The sequence below is a fragment of the Sapajus apella genome, unplaced genomic scaffold (assembly GCF_009761245.1).
Source record: "Sapajus apella isolate SASKATOON/1434 unplaced genomic scaffold, GSC_monkey_1.0 scaffold48, whole genome shotgun sequence".
Taxonomy (NCBI): Eukaryota; Metazoa; Chordata; class Mammalia; order Primates; family Cebidae; genus Sapajus; species Sapajus apella.
The window spans coordinates 120,103-137,191 of NW_022436988.1; the positions used below are offsets into that span (position 1 = coordinate 120,103).

Sequence of the window (17,089 nt, forward strand, 5' to 3'; positions counted from 1 at the left end):
TTCAGGTCCTCGCCCACAAGCACCTGCTTCTTGTAGTAATTGTGGGAGCCTGTAGACCTGTGCTGCCTCAGATCTGAGCTGCTGCTCACCTGAGACGGTGCGCAGTCCTCACCCGGGGTCCCTGAGACGGTGCGCAGTCCTCACCCGGGGTCCCTGAGATGGTGCGCAGTCCTCACCCGGGGTCCCTGAGACGGTGCGCAGTCCTCACCCGGGGTCCCTGAGCATTTGGTGAGGCCAGCATGGTACCCACTGACCACACCAGCCTCTCCCAGGTCCCCTCTGCTCTCAGCAGCTGCACAGGTACAACCACCCGATTCACATGATAAATGGGAATGCAGGCTTGGATCTGGTTAACTGGCGCTCCCAGGCACCATCTGTGCTAGGGCATGGCGTCCCCCCAAATTTCACGTCCACCAGGAACCACTGAGTGTGAGCTTATTTGGAAATAGGGTCTTTGTGGATGTATTCAGGACTGGGGTGGGCCCCAATCTAGTGACCAATGTCCTAGTTAGAGAAAGATCTGGACGCAGACACAGGGAGAAGCCGCGTGGCCACGGAGGCAGAACTGGAGCAATGGGGTTACCATCAAGGAGGCGTGGATCCCCCGGAGGCTGAGAAGATGAAGGCTCTGTCCACACTGACTGTGGACTGTGGCCTCAGGGACTCAGAGCACGAGGCTGTTTCAGCCCCACAGTGGGTGGTGATTTGTTCCGGTAGCCGCATCCTTTGGGGACACAGGGTCACCAACCTGGGTTCAGACCAGCTCCTGGGCATCCAGAGACATTCTGTGGGCTCCTGAGCTTTGGGGAGGCTGGAGCCACAGGGCAGGACCTGAGTTCATGGAGACAACAGGGGCAGGTGCTGAGGGACAGTGGCCAGGGGGAGCTGGAAGGAGCCGGCGGGAGCCCCAGGCTGTGTCTAGTGAGGCCCCAGTCCAGGCCGTGGGCACCTGACCCAGTGAAAGGCAGGCTGGCTCATGGGTCGTCGGACCCTGGTCTTTATTCTCCAGAACGAAACAGGAAGCAGCGCGGAAAGGGCCCCAGCTGGCCATGCTCATTCTTCAAAAATAAAACTAAAAACCTAGGTATTTGGCTCCAAAAACTTCTGTCATGAGAATAACAGCTCTGAATGGTACTGAGGCTCTTCCCCGCCCGCGGCGCCAGCAGCCAGCCCTTCACCCAGCTCCCGGCCACATGCGGTGACCCAGAGTGTCTTTAAGGAACGGTATCGAATGGGGTCCCCGGGCATTTCACGACACAGGACTGTTTCTTATGCACATTTCTTTTTTACAAAAAACAATATAATAACTTAGTTTGCATTTTACAGCATTTCCAATCGGCCAGGGCGTCCATGGCTGGGAGCTCACGGGGCTGAGTGTGGCGAGAACCTCCAGCTTGGGTGCCAGGGTCAGGTCTGGGCCCCGGACGCCTGGCCCCCACCAGGACTCCAGCACCCACCGCAGCCTGTGGCTCATGAGAGGGAGGCAGTGCCCCAAGGACCCCAGGTCAGTCCATGCCAACCTCACAAGGGTTCAGCCCCCTCTCCCGGGCGTCCCTGTACATCCTCTGGAAGTCCTTGAAGCGCGGGGCACAGCCCAGCCGCGCCTCCCCAAAGTGCATGTGGCCAGTGAAGAGGAAGTCACCGTGCCCCGGCCGCACGCCACACTCCAGCAGCGTCCGGACGCGTCCCTGCCAGTGGCCATCACCCTCGGGCACCGACTCAAAGACCCTGCTTTTCTGCCGGTAGAGTCTGCTCACGCGCAGGTGGATGACCGAGTCCTGCCACTCCGGCTCATGGGTGACTTCCTGGATGGAGCCTCGAACGGCTGTGCAGGGAAGGAGGTGGAGACAGGGTGGGGGGTGAGCCAGGGGAAGCACGCAGGCCACCGCACACTCCCCATCTGCCTCACACGCCCCCTCATCCCCCGCAGTGCCCCCTCGACAGGCGTTGGAACGGGGGCTGACCGCAGACTCTGCCATCTAGCTCGAAACTCCTGCTGAAAAGCACAATTTAACAGCAGGAAGCCACCAGGGCTCGTCCCAGCCATTTAGACTCCGTTAGCGAACAGGTGCTCTCTCTACCAAGGGCCAGACGCGTAAGTGGGAAAACAGTACCTAAAAGCCGTGTTGTCCAAGTCAGAACAGCTGATACACAGGGTGCCCCTGCAGTCCTGCGCCCTCCTCAGACAGGCCCACTCCAGCTCAGAGGAGAGAGTGACGTGAGGAGACAGAGGGAGGGTGGGCATGGGGACAGCATCAGGGCTGCGCTTGGAGACCCCGCCCAGGGCCCAGGAAAGCCGTGAGAAGGGGCCTGTCCGTGAGCTTGGCGGTGGGATGCTGAGCCTCAGCCCTGCGGGACGTGGCTTCCCGCGGCCAAACCCTTCCCAGAGAGCGTCTGTGCCAACGCCACAGGCAAAGGGGCTGCAGCCCTGGGACCCACCACACTCCCCCTGCAGAGCGGCAGGGCCACCGGGGCCTTGGGCGTGGAACAGCATGGACTCGGGTGGGGGCGGGCAGTGTCCAAGGGTGCTCTGGGCCGCTGATAAAATGCTGTTTACAAAGCACTTCCGAACGCAGAGCTGCTGGGAAACAATGGACTTCCAGCATCCCCGAGAGGAGCAATGATCACATTACACACCGGGAAACGCTTGCCGGGCACCTAAAGCCGCCCCTAGCTCCCTCCAAGTGAGTCCAGTCCCCAGGGCCGGAGGAGGGCCTAGCCCTGGGCCTCTGCAGAGCGCCCCCTTCCGGGGGTCAGCAAAGCGCTAGAGCCGGAGGCCTGTCCTAGACCCCGAAGCGGGGGCGCCCGGGAGACAGAGCCGCCGAGGCAGACACTCACCAAAGTCGCTGGTGCACACGGCCAGGAGCACCTCAGTGTCACTGCAGGGGCGGCAGGGGGCTGCAGAAGAAACGCAGAGTCAGCAAGCGGCCTACACGGGGCAGGCTTGGGCTGCCGCCAGCCACATCACTTGATCTCACACTCAGCAAAGCCCAGCCGGGGCAGGTGTCCACGTTGAGGCACCTTTGTGGCCAGGGTGAGTGGGCGGCACATGGGGGGCGGCAGAGCAGGAGACAGAAGCACAGCCCTCGGCCGCACCGGGATCTCACCCCGGGGACCCCTCAGCTCCATCTAGACCAAGGCACCTGCACCGCGGCCATGATGGCACGGACCGGAGAGCAGACCCTCAGCCAGCCATGGCCCATCCCAGGGCCTTGATTGGGGGGGTCTTCATGCCCTTTGCCCGCTTACATCCTCAGTGTGGCTGAGCCGGACTCACTCAAAAATCACTCCCATGCCTGTTTCAAACGCAAAGCCCACCTGGGGCTGACCCGAAACCGTGCCCCCGCCCCACCTCCACATCTATACCCCGTGATACTGGGACCACCCCGACTTCCCAGCTCCCTCAAAAGGCAGGCACCCCCACAGCTGTGCTGCCCACTTCCCTGGACCGCAAGGGCCCCCCAAGCAGCTGGAAGGGTCAGAAAGGCGGAGATTCCAGGAAGGGAATCCCTGAGCAGGCAGAACCCCCCTCTGATGCCCTGAACCCTGGGGCCTGGCCTCCCCCAGAGAACGCAGAAAGCGTGGAGTGAGGCTCGTGCACCGGCCAAACCGGCTTTCAGCCTCCTCCCGGCCCAGCCCTCGCCCTGCCCTTCGCCCCAGTTTCTTAGACGGGTGAGCCTCGTGAAACAGAAGCCTCTGCACGCCACGCGTCCCTACACTCAGGGCGGACTCGGGAAACACGGTTTTATTATTCACTCTTATTGCAGGTTTCAGGGCCTCACCCCACCTGTTCTGAGCCTCCAGGTTTTGGCCCCAAGTCTCCTAACTCAGTAGAAACTCTGAGATGTGAAATCTCAATGACACCTGTTTCCCCTGCGCCATTTCACATTCTGAAGGCTCTGGAAGGTCCCTGGCCAAGAGCTGGGATCACCTTGCCTGGGGGTTCGCTGGCCCTGGAGGAAGCTCATGTCTGCGCCCTGGCCGGCTGCTCCTGCTGGGCTAAGCTGGGCTGAGCTGTCACCTGGCTGATGAGTGCAGGCCCGAGCTGGCTGCTGGCACCTGGGGGCCCTGGGGTTCAGAGCAGCAGGCATATCTGGCACCTTGGCAAGGTGCAGACAGCTGCTCAGAGAGGGCTTCTGGGGTCAGGAACTTGCGTGGACCCTCAGGGCCTGCACAGGGGTCCATGAGACCTTGGAGTCTGCGGCGCCCTGGGCAAGCACGGGTCTATGTTGACCCCTGGTCCCTAGTTTCCAGGGAGTGGAGGTGAATGTCTGGGGTCCTAACCCTTCGAGATGAGGCCAGCATGGTGAGGGCAGGCAGGGTGAGGGCACCTCCCAGCGTGACTCACCGGCCCACCCACCTCCTGCCTTTCTTTCCAACAAGTTATCAAGAAAAAGAAGCTGTGGAGCCAGCACAACCTGCCGGGCACCTAGAGGCCAGCCGATCCAGCCTCGCCCCCCAGCAGCCCTGCAGAGCGGGAGCTCCGGTCAAATCCCCTTCCTGCTGGTTTGTGCAGACCCACGCTGCAGCCCCTGCACTGGGGTCTCCTGACCCCCGGCCTGGAAGCAGCCCAGTGGTCTAGGCACTCTCCTATGGGGGCCCTGGGGTGTGCCCACCCTGGACACTTAGTTCACCTATGTGGACCCCCATCCTGCCTGACACAGGTGGGGGCCAGATGGAGGCCAGCAGCACAGACTCCCACCCGAGCCCGGGAGAGACACACAGAGCCCACGCAGCCCAAGGGGCTCACATTTCAGGCAGCACTTTTAACCCCACAGGTGAGACTGCCCCCCGGGCCCGCAGCTGCCCAGCCCCACAGGGCCAGAGGTCCCAGCCCAGCACCCCTCACATGGGTGGCGGTCGGTCAGTGACAAGAACGGTGACCACAGCCCACCTGAGGGTCCCCGCACTGAGCAGCACCCTCTGCCTGGGCAGCCATGACAGCTGGGGCTGGGCCAGGGCCAGGGGCCTTGGAGGGCAAGAGGCGGGAGGTGCCCAAAGCCCGTCCTCCCGGTCAGCAAATGCGGTCATTGCGTGGGCCCCCACCCTGGGGCAGCGCAGCCCACAGCCCAGCCACGGGCCTGGGCGTGCGAGCATATCCAAGCCCTGGCGCCTCACCCTCTGTGAGTCACAGCCCAGCGACCTCAGCGGACAGTGCGGGGGAGGATGGAGACGCTCTCCTCACGCGCCCTGGGTACCCCGCCCTGGCTCGCCCGGCCGACGGCAGGGGTGTGGGGCCCAGGGGGGTCAGTGCCTGCAGCCTGGCCTGCTGGAAGCCTCCGGAGACCTCCCATTGACAGCTAAGCTAATAAAGAGCACCCCGGAGACCTCCTTGTTCTGATCCTGAGCTTTACAAAGTGGAGTCGCCTTCACAACAGCACAGAGGACGATCTGGAGACAATTATTAACGGAGCCAGGCTTGTGACGGCGGCGGAAGCCGCTGGTCACGGACACTGCTATCTAGTTTCCAGGGAGTGGGGGGGCCGGCAAAGGGTTGGAGTCCTGGTCCATCCTCCTGGAGGGGAGAGCTGGAGTGTGGATGTCTCGGGGACATCACTGGGTGGGAGGGACCAGCAGGGCAGGGCTGGGGGGCTGCTGTGGGGACTTGGGTTGGACAGCAGGTGTGGGTGGAGAGCCAGTGCCGTGAGCAAAGCAGGACCGGCTGGTTCCAAGGGTGACAGACACCAGCCCGTCCGGCAGGACTGCCCAGGCAAGGACGGCCAGCAGGACTCAGGCAGTTCTGGTGGTAAACCTCTGTGACCACGACAGCTGGGACTCCCACGCAGCTGGTGACGGGAGACACAGCGCTTCTGAGGCGCCAGGAACAGTGAGCCGCAGGTGGGTGGAGACCGGGACCCAGGGCGAGCTCCCGAGGCTCCTCCCAGGGCCGCCACCATCACCAGCGCAGCGCGGCTGGGCTCCAGGCTGCAGTCCACTGCTGGGGCGCCCGGGGGGTGTTGGCCCCTGGCCCCTGCCCTTCCCCCTGCCCTTCCCCCTGCCTCCTCCGTTTCTCCCTCCCTTTTCCTGGTGAGGAAGCTGGTAGGGTCACACCCTTCCTCTCCACAAGCCGGGAGGTGGTTAAAATGAAAATTACAGTGGCTGGAGAGAAGCCACTGAGGCAGGAAGTGAAAGACAGATGAGCGACGGGACGCCTTGGAAAATCCGCCCCCTCCTTCTCTGCTTCCAGAAATCATGCGGATTATCTTCCCCACTTTTCCACCCATTCCTCCCACCCGTCAAGGACCTCTCCAGGGGCTCTGCGCCCACCGAGCTGACCACCTGCCTACAGGCTCAGCCAGGGGCAGCTCTTTAAAGGGAAGGGGTATGGAGGCCCCTGAGGCGCCCTGGAGTCTGAGGCAGCACCGTGACCAGCATCAAGGCAGCATCCCCCCCCGCCACTGTGTGTGTCCACAACGCTGCTGCCCAGCCTGGCACCTGCTCACTGGGGCCTGCACCCCAAGCCCCGAGCACAGATGTGGCCAAGCCAGAAGGACCTGACAGGAGGCCCTGGGAGAAGCCGAAGAACAGACTGGAATCCTGACCCGCCTGGACGGCCTCTGGTCTGTGCTCCCCAGAACCAGACGGGGCCTCCACCCACATCCCCAACCCATTGGATGGGGCCTGTTTCCCAGATGCACTGGCCTGGGGACAGCGGCACCACGCAGCCTCAGCCAGGTCTGCTGAGCACAGATCTGGGCACCGCCTGGAGCTGCACCTGTCCACTCCCCGCCCCTCCCGTCCGGCAGGGTTTCCTCACATCCAAGAAAGGCATCTGCGCCGCCTGAGGCTGGTTCAGAGCTGGGAGGTCCGGCCCAGAGGTAGCCAAATCCCAAGGCCCCGGGGCTTGGTCCCCTCTGCCCCCCACCTGGCCCAGTCCATACTCCTGAAGGAGCAGCCTGCCCGTGCTTTGGCCAGCTCTGGGTTATGGGTGCGTCTCATGTATTCAAGCCGATTACGCAGCACAAATGTGCCAGTCACACCCAGGAGAACCGCCGGAGCAGCAGGTTTCATGCTGGCTGGGCAGGGAATGGGCTCACACACCCTCTCTTGTCCAGGATTCCAGCCCATGGAGCCTCTGCCCTAAGTCAGCACAAACTGGAACTTCTGATTCACAGCGAGCTCGCCCACCTCCCAGCGGGCGGCACATGCCAGGCCCAAGGTATCAGCACACCTCAGGCTCTGCGGGGCCTCCGCAGGCTGCCACAGCTGCCGGGAGTGCAGGAATGGGCGAGAGAGTGCTGGGGAGCCAGCCGTGCCCAGGGGATGGCGTCCCTGCTGCCAGATGGCCCCGACATTCCACATTGTGGATCCATTCCTGCGGCATTAAGGGCTTAGGGGCCCCATCCCCTGATGAAAGGCCAATACCCTGGGGAGAGGAGACGCATCTGCCTCCCGGATTCCTCCTGTCCCTCAACCCCATCAGGACCGGGGAGACCTCTCGTGAGGGCCCTGCCCCTGTGGTCCAGCTGGGTCAGACACCTGTGCCCGTTCCCGTGGAGATGCCAGGCCTGGGTCCCAGCTCCGGGGGCCCCAGTGAACCTGAGAGTCTGGGCCTCTGTCCCCAGTTCTGAGGGTCCCTGCAGGTCTGCTTCCTCCGATGAGAAACCCACCACCCACAGGGCGCTGGAAATCGTGTCCGCTCAGTTTAAGCAAAGGGCAGAGGGCCACCGGGCATAAACAGGGAAACCCAAGCACCTGCGTACAGGACGCAGCAAAGTTCTGGGACCCCATGCCAGCCTGGTGTGTGCTGGGCACGGTCCTGCGCAGAGCCCTACAGACCCAGGAGCACACGGAGGGCGAGGAGGGACCCCTGGCCAGACGCCTGCTCTGGCCCCTGGTGGCTCAAGTCACTCCTCACGAGGGGTTGCTGCCTCCCTGTGACCCCAAGGGAACCCAAGGCCGCTCAGCCCCAACCCCCACTACCGCTCCCAACCCACCCACCGCCCCAGCCTAAGCAGGGCCTGGAGGCCTCAGCCACCACCCCCAGAGGCAGGAAAGACAGTCTCTGTTCCCAAAGGTGAGCTCACAGGCTCCATAGGGTCACCCCTGCTGACAACCAGAACCACTGATTTTCCACTGGAAATCTAGAAACGTGGGTTGTGCAAATGTGGCCGTCCAGGTGCACCTGCCGGGATGGTGATTGCACTGCAGCCCCTTTAAGACTCTCACACAGAAGCAGAACAAAGCTCAGGCCACAGAACATGTGACCACAGCCCCGCTCTTCAAGACCAATTAACACTTTAAATCAGCAGAGAGAATGCTCGCAAGTTCCTAATATCTGGCCTGGCACCTTCTACCTCTGTTCAGGAAGACTGAACTTGGTGCCTGGATTTCTCCAGACTTGCTTTCATTGTCTAGAGAGTTTCTCTCTGGGGCCCCAAGACCAAGGCTTGTGCCCCTCCCCCAGGTTTCCGGCCCACCTTAACTGTTGGTGATCCAAATAAAGTTTCATCCAGCATGCCACCAACCACAGCACAGCTGAGTTGACATCAGCGTCCAGCCCTGCAGGGGCAGTCAAAGCTCATGGGTCACCCTGTCGGGACTCGGGGACTCCCGCGGTAGGGGGTCCAACACTCACTTGAGAGAGATTTCAGAAGGAGATGGAAAACTGATCTGGACCAAGAACACAGAACACAAAAGTGTGGACTTCTGCTCAGGATGTGGTTCTGTACGTTTCAGATCCTCGTACGGCTGGTTTTCCCCAGAGAATCTTTTAGTCACCAACCCTGGTGCTCCCTCTCACCTCAGGCACGCCCACCCCTCAGCCAGCTGTCTCCACCCGGGCCCGGCTGACATTTTGGGCCGGATCAATCTCTGGGTTGGGGCGTCCTATGGAATACGAAGCAGCCCCCCAGCCTCTGCCCACATCATGCCAGTGACCCCCGGCCATGCGTGACAACAACAGACCACAAGACAGTTTACCTGGTCGGCCGCCGCTGGGACAACCCCCCGGAACAGCTCCCAAGCTGAGGTCCAGACAGTCCCAGCTCACACAGTCCCAAGACCCTGCACAGCCCTGGACGGTGACCACCCTGCCCATGGAGCTGATGGTGCTCAAAGGGCCCCATGCCCCACATTCAGACCCCACCAGCAGCAGTGTGGAGCCTGCACCTGGCCCTGGCATCCCCAAAAGACAGCACCCTGGGCCTGCTCACAGAGCAAGTGGTGGGAGCTGCCCCATCCCACCTCCAGGGGCCCAAGGCTGAAGCAACACAGACCACGAGGTCACATGGCCCACATGTGCCTCCCAGGACCTCATGCTTCCTGGGGTCTGCCCACAGAATTTTCTAGAGACCAACAAAGCCCTCCACGAAGGACCTCTCCCCCAGGCACAGGCATCCACAGATACCCCATGACACCTCCACTCCCTGCCTGCCACACAGGGAATCTGTCGGCTTATTTTACCCATGAGACCCCTTTGGGACCGGGGCTGGCCCCACGTTCTGGACATCATAGCTCAGCACCGCTCCAGGCTGAGTCAGCCTCAGCTCCCACCCAAAAATCGACGTTTCAAGGTCTTCAGCTGACACCAGAAATAGCCAATTCCCAGAGCCGTTTGAATGGGAAAAGCACCCGTTTCAAAGGAGCTACACCGTCCACAAGCACAGGGCGTGTCCCTCAGCACCGGCCCTGCCACCACAGGAGGATGCTCGCCACGGTCGACAGACACACTCCCCACTATGCTCTCAGACACGCTCCCTGCCGTGCTCGCCACGCTCCCCGCCACGCTCCCCGACACGCTCCCCGCCACGCTCCCCGCCACGCTCCCCGACACGCTCCCCGACACGCTCCCAGACACGCTCCCCACGCTTCCCGCCATGCTCCCACACTTTCCACTACACTTCCTTCCACACTCCCCACCACAGTCCCCAGACACACTTCCCAGGAGGCAGGCTGCTCTTCCAAGGCCGTTCCACCCAGAACACTCACGCAGATGGGCCAGTCTTTTCACAGGTGGTTCTAGTCGGAAAGGCTGCATTTCACAGGCGGTTTAATTTGAACCTCCCACACCCCCTTACAGCATGTCACACCCCCAGGAGGGCCCCTCTGCTGGCGCCAGTGACCCCCAACCCCAGCCGCCTGTGGGGCCCTTTGGGCAAACCCGCCGCACCTGAAACAAGAAGTGTTTTCACCAAGGCTGAGCAGACGAGGGGGAGAGGAGAAATCAGAGACACCTGCCACGATGGCACAGCCCGCCGCTGAGACAGGGGAGCCCAGGCCAACCCCCCGGCCCCGCCCAGGGTGGGCCACTCACCCGACAGCTCGTGCAGGTCCGACGCCCTGTGCCTCCTGGTCAGCTCGTACTGGAAGCCTGTGGTCCTTCGGCCGATGTCCTGCTGCGGTGTGGCCTCCACAAACAGGCCGCCCTGCTCCAGGCCGAAGCACTGCACCCCACCGGGCCTGCCGTCCCCGTCCCGCACAAGCAGTCTCAGCTCTCCGGTTTTTTCCAAATAAATATTGGCCCCCGAGGAGCCTCTGAAAGGCTTGATGCACACAGTCAGGTGCCGGGCGGGCGAGAAGGTGTTGGGCCGCAGGTTCACGATGAGTGCGCCCGTCGGGTACATCCACTCCACGGTGCCGGCTGCGCAGCGCAGATACACCTGCTCCACCTCCTTCCTGTGTGCCTCGTGCGTCAGCCCGCTGCGGAGGGAGACACGTCAGCCAGGCTCGGAGCTGAGGCTCCTGCCCCCACCACACACCTGCCCACTGCAGGGAGAACCCAGGCCCTAGGCTGAGGCTCCTGCCCCCAGCACACACCCGCCCACCACAGGGAGAACCCAGGCTCGGAGCTGAGGCTCCTGCCCCCAGCACACACCTGCCCACTGCAGGGGGAACCCAGGCTCGGAGCTGAGGCTCCTGCCCCAGCACACACCTGCCCACAGGGAGCCGGTGAGGGGGACACTTCTCGAAATGATGGCGGCTCACGGACCCACCCGCTGCTGGCCACAGGTGCCATTCGGACCCGTGCCCATGAGGCAGGCCAGCGCTATCTCCACCCTTCGGCACTGGGCCCACTTCCAGGGTGGTGCCTTCGCAGGTGCCCCTACCCAGTTCCTTCCATGCACCTGTGCCAAGGGCCATGGTGTGGCGGGGCCAAGCTCCCACGAGTGCAGGTGGTGCTCCCCCAGGCTCCCCAGCCGCCCCCTGACGCTCGGCGTCTGCCCCTCTGCTGCCCCAGCGTCAAACACCGATCTCTGTAGTGTCCCTGAATCAGGGTGACTGGGGGCGCAGGGGCAGTGGAATGGGGCCCCAAGGAAGGGATGGATTCCTCCGGAAGATCACGGGAACGCCAACAGCCCCTGGGTACCAACTGTAGTACCAGATGACCACGTGAGGGCCGGGACGCTAGAGGTCAAGTGAGAATGGGGCCACCGAGTGTGGAGGCGGAACCCGGGAAGCAACCTGCCCCAGAGAACAGCTTTTAAATTAATTAGGAGTGTTGGCAGCTTGGGGCAATGGAGGTTCTTGATGAGTTTTGACTTTTAGCACTTCATTAGCCAATGATTTGACCATTTTTTGAAAGCCTGAAGACCCTGCACCGATGATAGTATTTGCAAAAAATAAGCTCTCATTAAAGCAAGATTCATTGCAAAAGCGAGGTGAACTTCCTCCACAGAGTGAGGATTCAGGCGGGGGCTAACTTGTGAGCAGCAAGCTAATTTCACCCCTAATAAATGTTAAATAGAAAGAACGAAGTGCACGACACTCCCGGAGAGGCAGGTCCTGGGTAGAAACAGTTAGATTTTCAAGAAATTGAAACATCAAAAACCTTAAACGTAAATGCCAGCTGGTGGTTAGCAGTCCCGTCATAACCGCCAGTGGGCCTGGAACTAACCCAGTGACTTCAGCTAAGTGTTTTATTACATGAAAGTGGGTTCTGATCAGATCTCAGACAGGTTCACCCACATTCTTAGGATTTTTATGTGAAATAAGCAATGCTCTTTCCAGAGCCCTGGCCTGAGCCAGGCACCAGAAGCCTTTTCTGCAGCAGAGAAAATGCGTAACATGTGGTTCCCATTTACCGCTGGTGACTCACACTCCGGGCCCCCAAGCCTCACTTTTCATAGGCTGCGGCCACATCACAGGGCAGCCTCGTCGAGGGGTGCACCCCCTCACCCCCTCCCGCCCCCACAAAGCCCCAGGTCATGAGTGGCCGGGGCGGCTGCCAGGCTCACACACCCAGAACAGACTCACAAATTACAGTCAATAAAGCTCACACAAGCTCATCCAACACGCATGTGGGAAGGGCTGATGAGGCTGCTGTGTAGCAATTAGACTAAATCGTGAGTGGCTGACACGCTCAGCTCCAGTCAGCTCTTCCTAAGCAACCGAAAAAGACTTCTCATCCCCTCCCCCCATCTCCTGCATCGAGGCCACTGTTCTCTTGCCCAAGCTCGGGCACTGAGCCTCAACCCTCTTCACGGAAACCACAGACACCTTCCTGACCACCATTATGGCTACTGGCTAATAAAATGGGGTGCTGGCCCTGCCTCCCTCTTGGGGGGGCCTGAAGGTTGAAGAAGTGGGGAGCTCTCACCCCGGGCTTTGGTCACCTCTGACAGCACTGCCTTCATCAGGGCAGGGGCGGAGGGAGGGCACCCTCCTGGGGACAGGCAGCCACACCCCTCTGCCCGGGGGAGGCTGACCCCAGCCTGAGCCGGGCGTCCTGGCCTGGCACATGCTACCCTAATCTGGTGGGCAGAGCTGGCTCCACCCACTCAGAAGACACTGGGTAAAAGGAGGACGAGGACAAAACGCAGGTGGGCACAGGAGAAAGAGGCACCCTGCCTCCTCGCCCTTCAGCGAACGTCTCCTCAGCCCACTCAGAGGGGTCTGCACCCAGCACAGGGACTGCTCCCCCACCCCCCGTGTTCTTCCAAAACAGCCAGACCAACGGCACCCCAACGAGGCCACTGACATGGAGATATTCAATCAGTAGCATGTGACGTCCAAGACCTGTGTAGGCAAAAAAATGTAAAACCATGCGTCCTTCAGCCTGGGACCCAGCAGACCTCCGCATGAAGTCGAAGACTCAGGATGGTGCTGGTTCCTGCCAGAAGATCTAGACCTCAAAAGTCTCACCTCGAGCCACTCAGCACCACGGTAAACCCCAAAAAAAACGTGTGTACGAAAAATTGCTGTGATTGCAAAAACGTGACTTTTTTTGTGATTTCCACGTGAGAGCAGGCAACACAAGCTCAGCATAAACAGAATAACTCTGTCCCGTTGCTGTGAGAACGCTGTGTTTCTTCTCAACTTCAGGGAGCTGGCAAGACTGAGTTATGTCAGATCCGCAGACCCAAGCGATGCATTTTTAAGAGTCAGCAACGGTGCCCACCAGGTCCACATGCTCATGGGCACCTTTATGGAAAGGAGGGCAAATCCCAAGTGGATAAAGGAACCGGCTGAAGGAAGCAGTGCAGGCGCTTTGGCACCAGCCCACACACCACAACTCTGGGTCACCAGGACAAAACGCCAGGCTCCTGTAGCAAAGCCAGGAAGGGCTTTGAACCCTCTGGCGAGTTCAGTCCCCACCTTGCAGGAGACGAACCAGGTGTGACCGCACCTGTGATGCTCACAGCAGTGGGAAAGTTCATGGTCCACCTTTATGGCCGCTGGCTGATAAAGACTGGGCGCTGGTCCTGCCTCCCCCCACAGAGAGGGGTTTCCTAATCTCCTACTTAATTGCTTAGAAACACCTAACAACAGAGGCTGTTGCCGCATGTCATGGGGGCAACTCCCCGGCTATCAGGGGATCAGAATCCACCCAGCACACCAGCGCTCACCCCACCCTGTGCTTGTTCGGGACAGCTGGAGAAAAGTCCCCAGTGGGCCAGCGCACTCCGGCTTCAACAGCGAGTCTCTGTCACTGATTTGTGAAGTGTGTGCATCAACCAGGCAGTGACTACAACGAACGAGAGTCTCGTTTATGCCCAGAAACACAGCCCGGCATGTTCCCTCCGGAGCACCGCGGCAGCTCCAGCAGCCCCCACAGCTGCCCTCCGCGGGCGCTGCAGGCGGGGACGTCCCTCGGGGAGCCTGAAGCCAGGAGCACGCTGGCAACCATGGCCAAGAGGGTCTCCAGGTGGGCCGGGGGGCGCACAGGTCCTGGAGGGCGAAGCACTGGCGTCCGCTGCCACCCACCCACCCCGGCCCACTACGGGTGCGGGAGGCGCCCCTCCCGCCGCCACACGGTCCCCGGACACCCGGCAAAGGGTGCCGGCTCCTTCTCCACACACTCAGGCCTGGCGGCGGGCGCTGCTTCTGGTTTCGGGCTGCTGAAGCAGAACCCCCAAGGCCTCGGCGTGGGGGCGCCCGACCCACCAGGCAGGGGCAGCAGGCTGAAGTTTAATCACGCTGCGGGGGCAAGGGCAGCCCCGAAAGAGCTGTCTGCACCGAGGCTCCCAGCCAGCTCCGCCGGCGCCAGCGCTCCCAGGCGACCCTCCCCCAGACCCCCCGCCGCCCGCGGCCAACCTCAGCTCGGTCCGCGCTCTGCCTCCGCCGGCCGCAGCTCCCGGGACAGCCGGCGCCGCCCACGGTTCTCGGGGCGAATCTCCCCGCGCAGCGCCGGTTCCCCGCCCCCCGCACTGCGACTCCGCTGGGGGTACTAGGGGGTTGTGGTTTCGCAGAGATGCAGACGGGCGGCTGCGCCTCCCCCCGGGTGGCCCGCGCCCGCCCCGAGTCCGCTCAGCCCCAACCTTCTCGGAAAAGAGCTTCGCTTGAAACCACCGCGCGACGCGGCCCCCAGCGGGGAGAGGGCGGGTGGCAGCCGGCGGGTCCCTCCAGCCCAGGGGACCGGGCCGAGAGGCGGGGGCGCCCTGCTGGGTCGGGGAAGCGGGACCCCGGCCCGGGGCTGCCCAGCCTTCCCAGGAGGCGCGTCCTTCCGGGCCCCGCGCGTCTGCGAACTCCAGAACCGGCATCTCCAAGGCTCGCGCGGGGCGGGCTGCGGCCGCGGTGTCCTCGGCGCCCGCGGCTTCGCGTCGGAGCAGCGGCGGTCCCCAGGGCGCGCTCGCGGAGGCACTCGAGTTAAAGAAACTCCTCGGCGGCCACCGCGGGTTGGCCGGGGCGGGGGAGGGGGGGTGGTCGCCCAGCGCAGCTCGCGCCGCAACCAAGGGCGGCCTGACCTTCACGGAGCCGGGGCGGGGGGCCCGGCGGGAGCCGCACGCGGATCCCTGCACAGGTGGCCGCCCGCGGCTCGCCGCCCGCACAGAAGAGGGCCTCGCTGCGGTCCGTGCGGGTGACCGAAACCGCGGCTCCCTCCCGCGGCCGCGGTCGCCCCTTCCCGCTCTGCCCCGGCGCAGGCCAGGCTCCCCCCGGCCCCGGGAGCGCAACTTCCCGAGCCCGCAAGACCCCACGGAGCGACCCCTGCCCGGCCCCGGGGTGGGGTCACGGGACCGGTGGCCCCGAGGCTCAGACACGAGCGGAGGGAGCGAGTGGGCGGCCGGGCCGGGCCCGACCCCGCGCGCTCCAAGCGCGCCTCCCCCGGGCGACCTCCTGGCCAGGGACCGGGACGCCGCAGGCTCTTTTGTTCTAGAACCGGGGGTGGGGGACGGCGGGCCCCGGACTTGGCCTGGAGAGCGGGTCCCCAGAGCCCTGGCCCCGCGCCTGCCCCCGCATGATCCGCCTGCCCCGGAGCGCAGGAGACGGGAGGGGAGGGGCCGGGCCTGGGTCGCACCGCGCACTCACCTCCCCTTCCAGCTGCACAGGTCGCTGGAGTACTGCGCGCCCGCGCCGCCCAGGAGCACGGCCAGCAGCGCGGTCAGCAGCAGCAACGGCGGCGGCAGCGACGGCGGGGGCGGGCCCGGGGCGAGGGGCCGCGGCCACAGCTGCCCCGCGCGCCCCCAGGCTGCCTGCGCCGCGCCCCGCATGCTCTGGCTCCGACTCCGCCGCCGGCCCCGCGTCCGCGCCCCGGGAGCAGACCCTGGGGCCGGCGAGGTCGGGCGGGGCGGGGGTGGGGGGTTCGAGTCCCGGCGATCACCTCGCGCGCCCCCCGCGCCCCCTGAGTCCCCCGCGCGGCCACCCGCCCATCCTGGCCCGCCTGGGGCCGCCCGCGCCGCTGGAGCCGCTAGAGCCACGCGCAGATCTCCGCGCCCGCCGCCGCCGCCGAGCCTCTGAAGTCGGCGAGTCTGAGTCCGCCCGGCTGGGCTCAGCTGGGGGGTGGGGCCCACGCGCGCCCCGCCCCGCCCCGCCCCGCCCCGCGCCGGAAACTCCTCCCGGGGCGCGGGGCAGGATGCGCAGACACCGAGTCAGCGGCGAATCGGGGGCGCGGGTGCCGGGGCGGGGGCGAGGCCGAGGGTGGGAGGCAGCTCCGGGGCGCGAGCGGGGTCCGGGGGAAAGGGTCCGGCCGGAACAGCAGAGTCGGGGCGGGAGGGCGTCGGCAGCAGCGGGTCCCTGGCGGGTGCGAGGCGGAAGCGGGGTGGAAACCCGAGATCCCCGAGTACTGGCCGAAGCGAGCCTCGCCTGCCACCTCGATCCCCGCGGAGGCGGCGCCCGGCCCCATCCCGCGGCGACCCCGGCGCGGAGCGAGGCAGGCCCTCGCCCCGCCGGTGCTGGGTCCCCGCGGGGTGGTCCAGGCACCCGGTGCTGCCTAGAGTTCGAGCCTCGGCAGGTCCCACCTCCCTACTGCCGCGGCGGCGGGATCGGGAGGCCCAGCTGTGGGCCCGGCTCCCCCCGCGGAAGGGCCGAGCGCGCGGCCCCTGCACCCGGAGGACGTGCTGCTGCTGCGCCGGTGCCTCTGCCGAGCTCTGCCAGCCTCGCCCTGGATCCGGGGGCCCGATGGTTCTCGGGTTGGGGACCCCCTGCGCGTGGCGGGATGTCAGCAGCACCCTGGCCCTGCACTCTAGACATCAGTAGCGACCCCGACCCAGCTTCGACAACCCAAACTCTCCGCATATTTTGCCAAATCCCCCCACCCATGTCCACAGGACAAGACCTGCGGAGCGTCCCGCTCGTGTGTTCTCAGAGTCGGTGCCTTTCCCAGGTGGTCGCCGCGGCCTCTATGCTCCTGACCCAGCGGGGAGACAGCGGAGACCCCCGCCCGGACTGGGGAGGCCGTACAGACTCGGGCCAGAGAAGGAGGGCTAGAGGG

At 63.9% G+C, this 17,089-nt stretch overlaps 1 protein-coding gene across 2 annotated transcripts; it reads right to left on the reverse strand.

Moving 5' to 3' along the window:
- Positions 1-984: 984 nt before the first annotated feature.
- METRNL (meteorin like, glial cell differentiation regulator) lies at positions 985-16,015 on the reverse strand. Of its 2 annotated transcripts, none has more exons than XM_032241190.1 (4): positions 15,688-16,015; positions 10,256-10,641; positions 2,839-2,898; positions 985-1,825 (listed from the first exon to the last, which is right to left on the reverse strand). In XM_032241190.1, exons 1-4 carry the CDS (start codon positions 15,867-15,869, stop codon positions 1,506-1,508), a joined length of 948 nt encoding a protein of 315 aa, XP_032097081.1. In that variant the 5' UTR covers positions 15,870-16,015; the 3' UTR covers positions 985-1,505. The 2 variants fall into 2 exon arrangements, with proteins under 2 accessions (XP_032097081.1, XP_032097080.1); XM_032241189.1 differs by lacking the exon at positions 15,688-16,015 and adding an exon at positions 14,476-14,494.
- Positions 16,016-17,089: the final 1,074 nt, after the last annotated feature.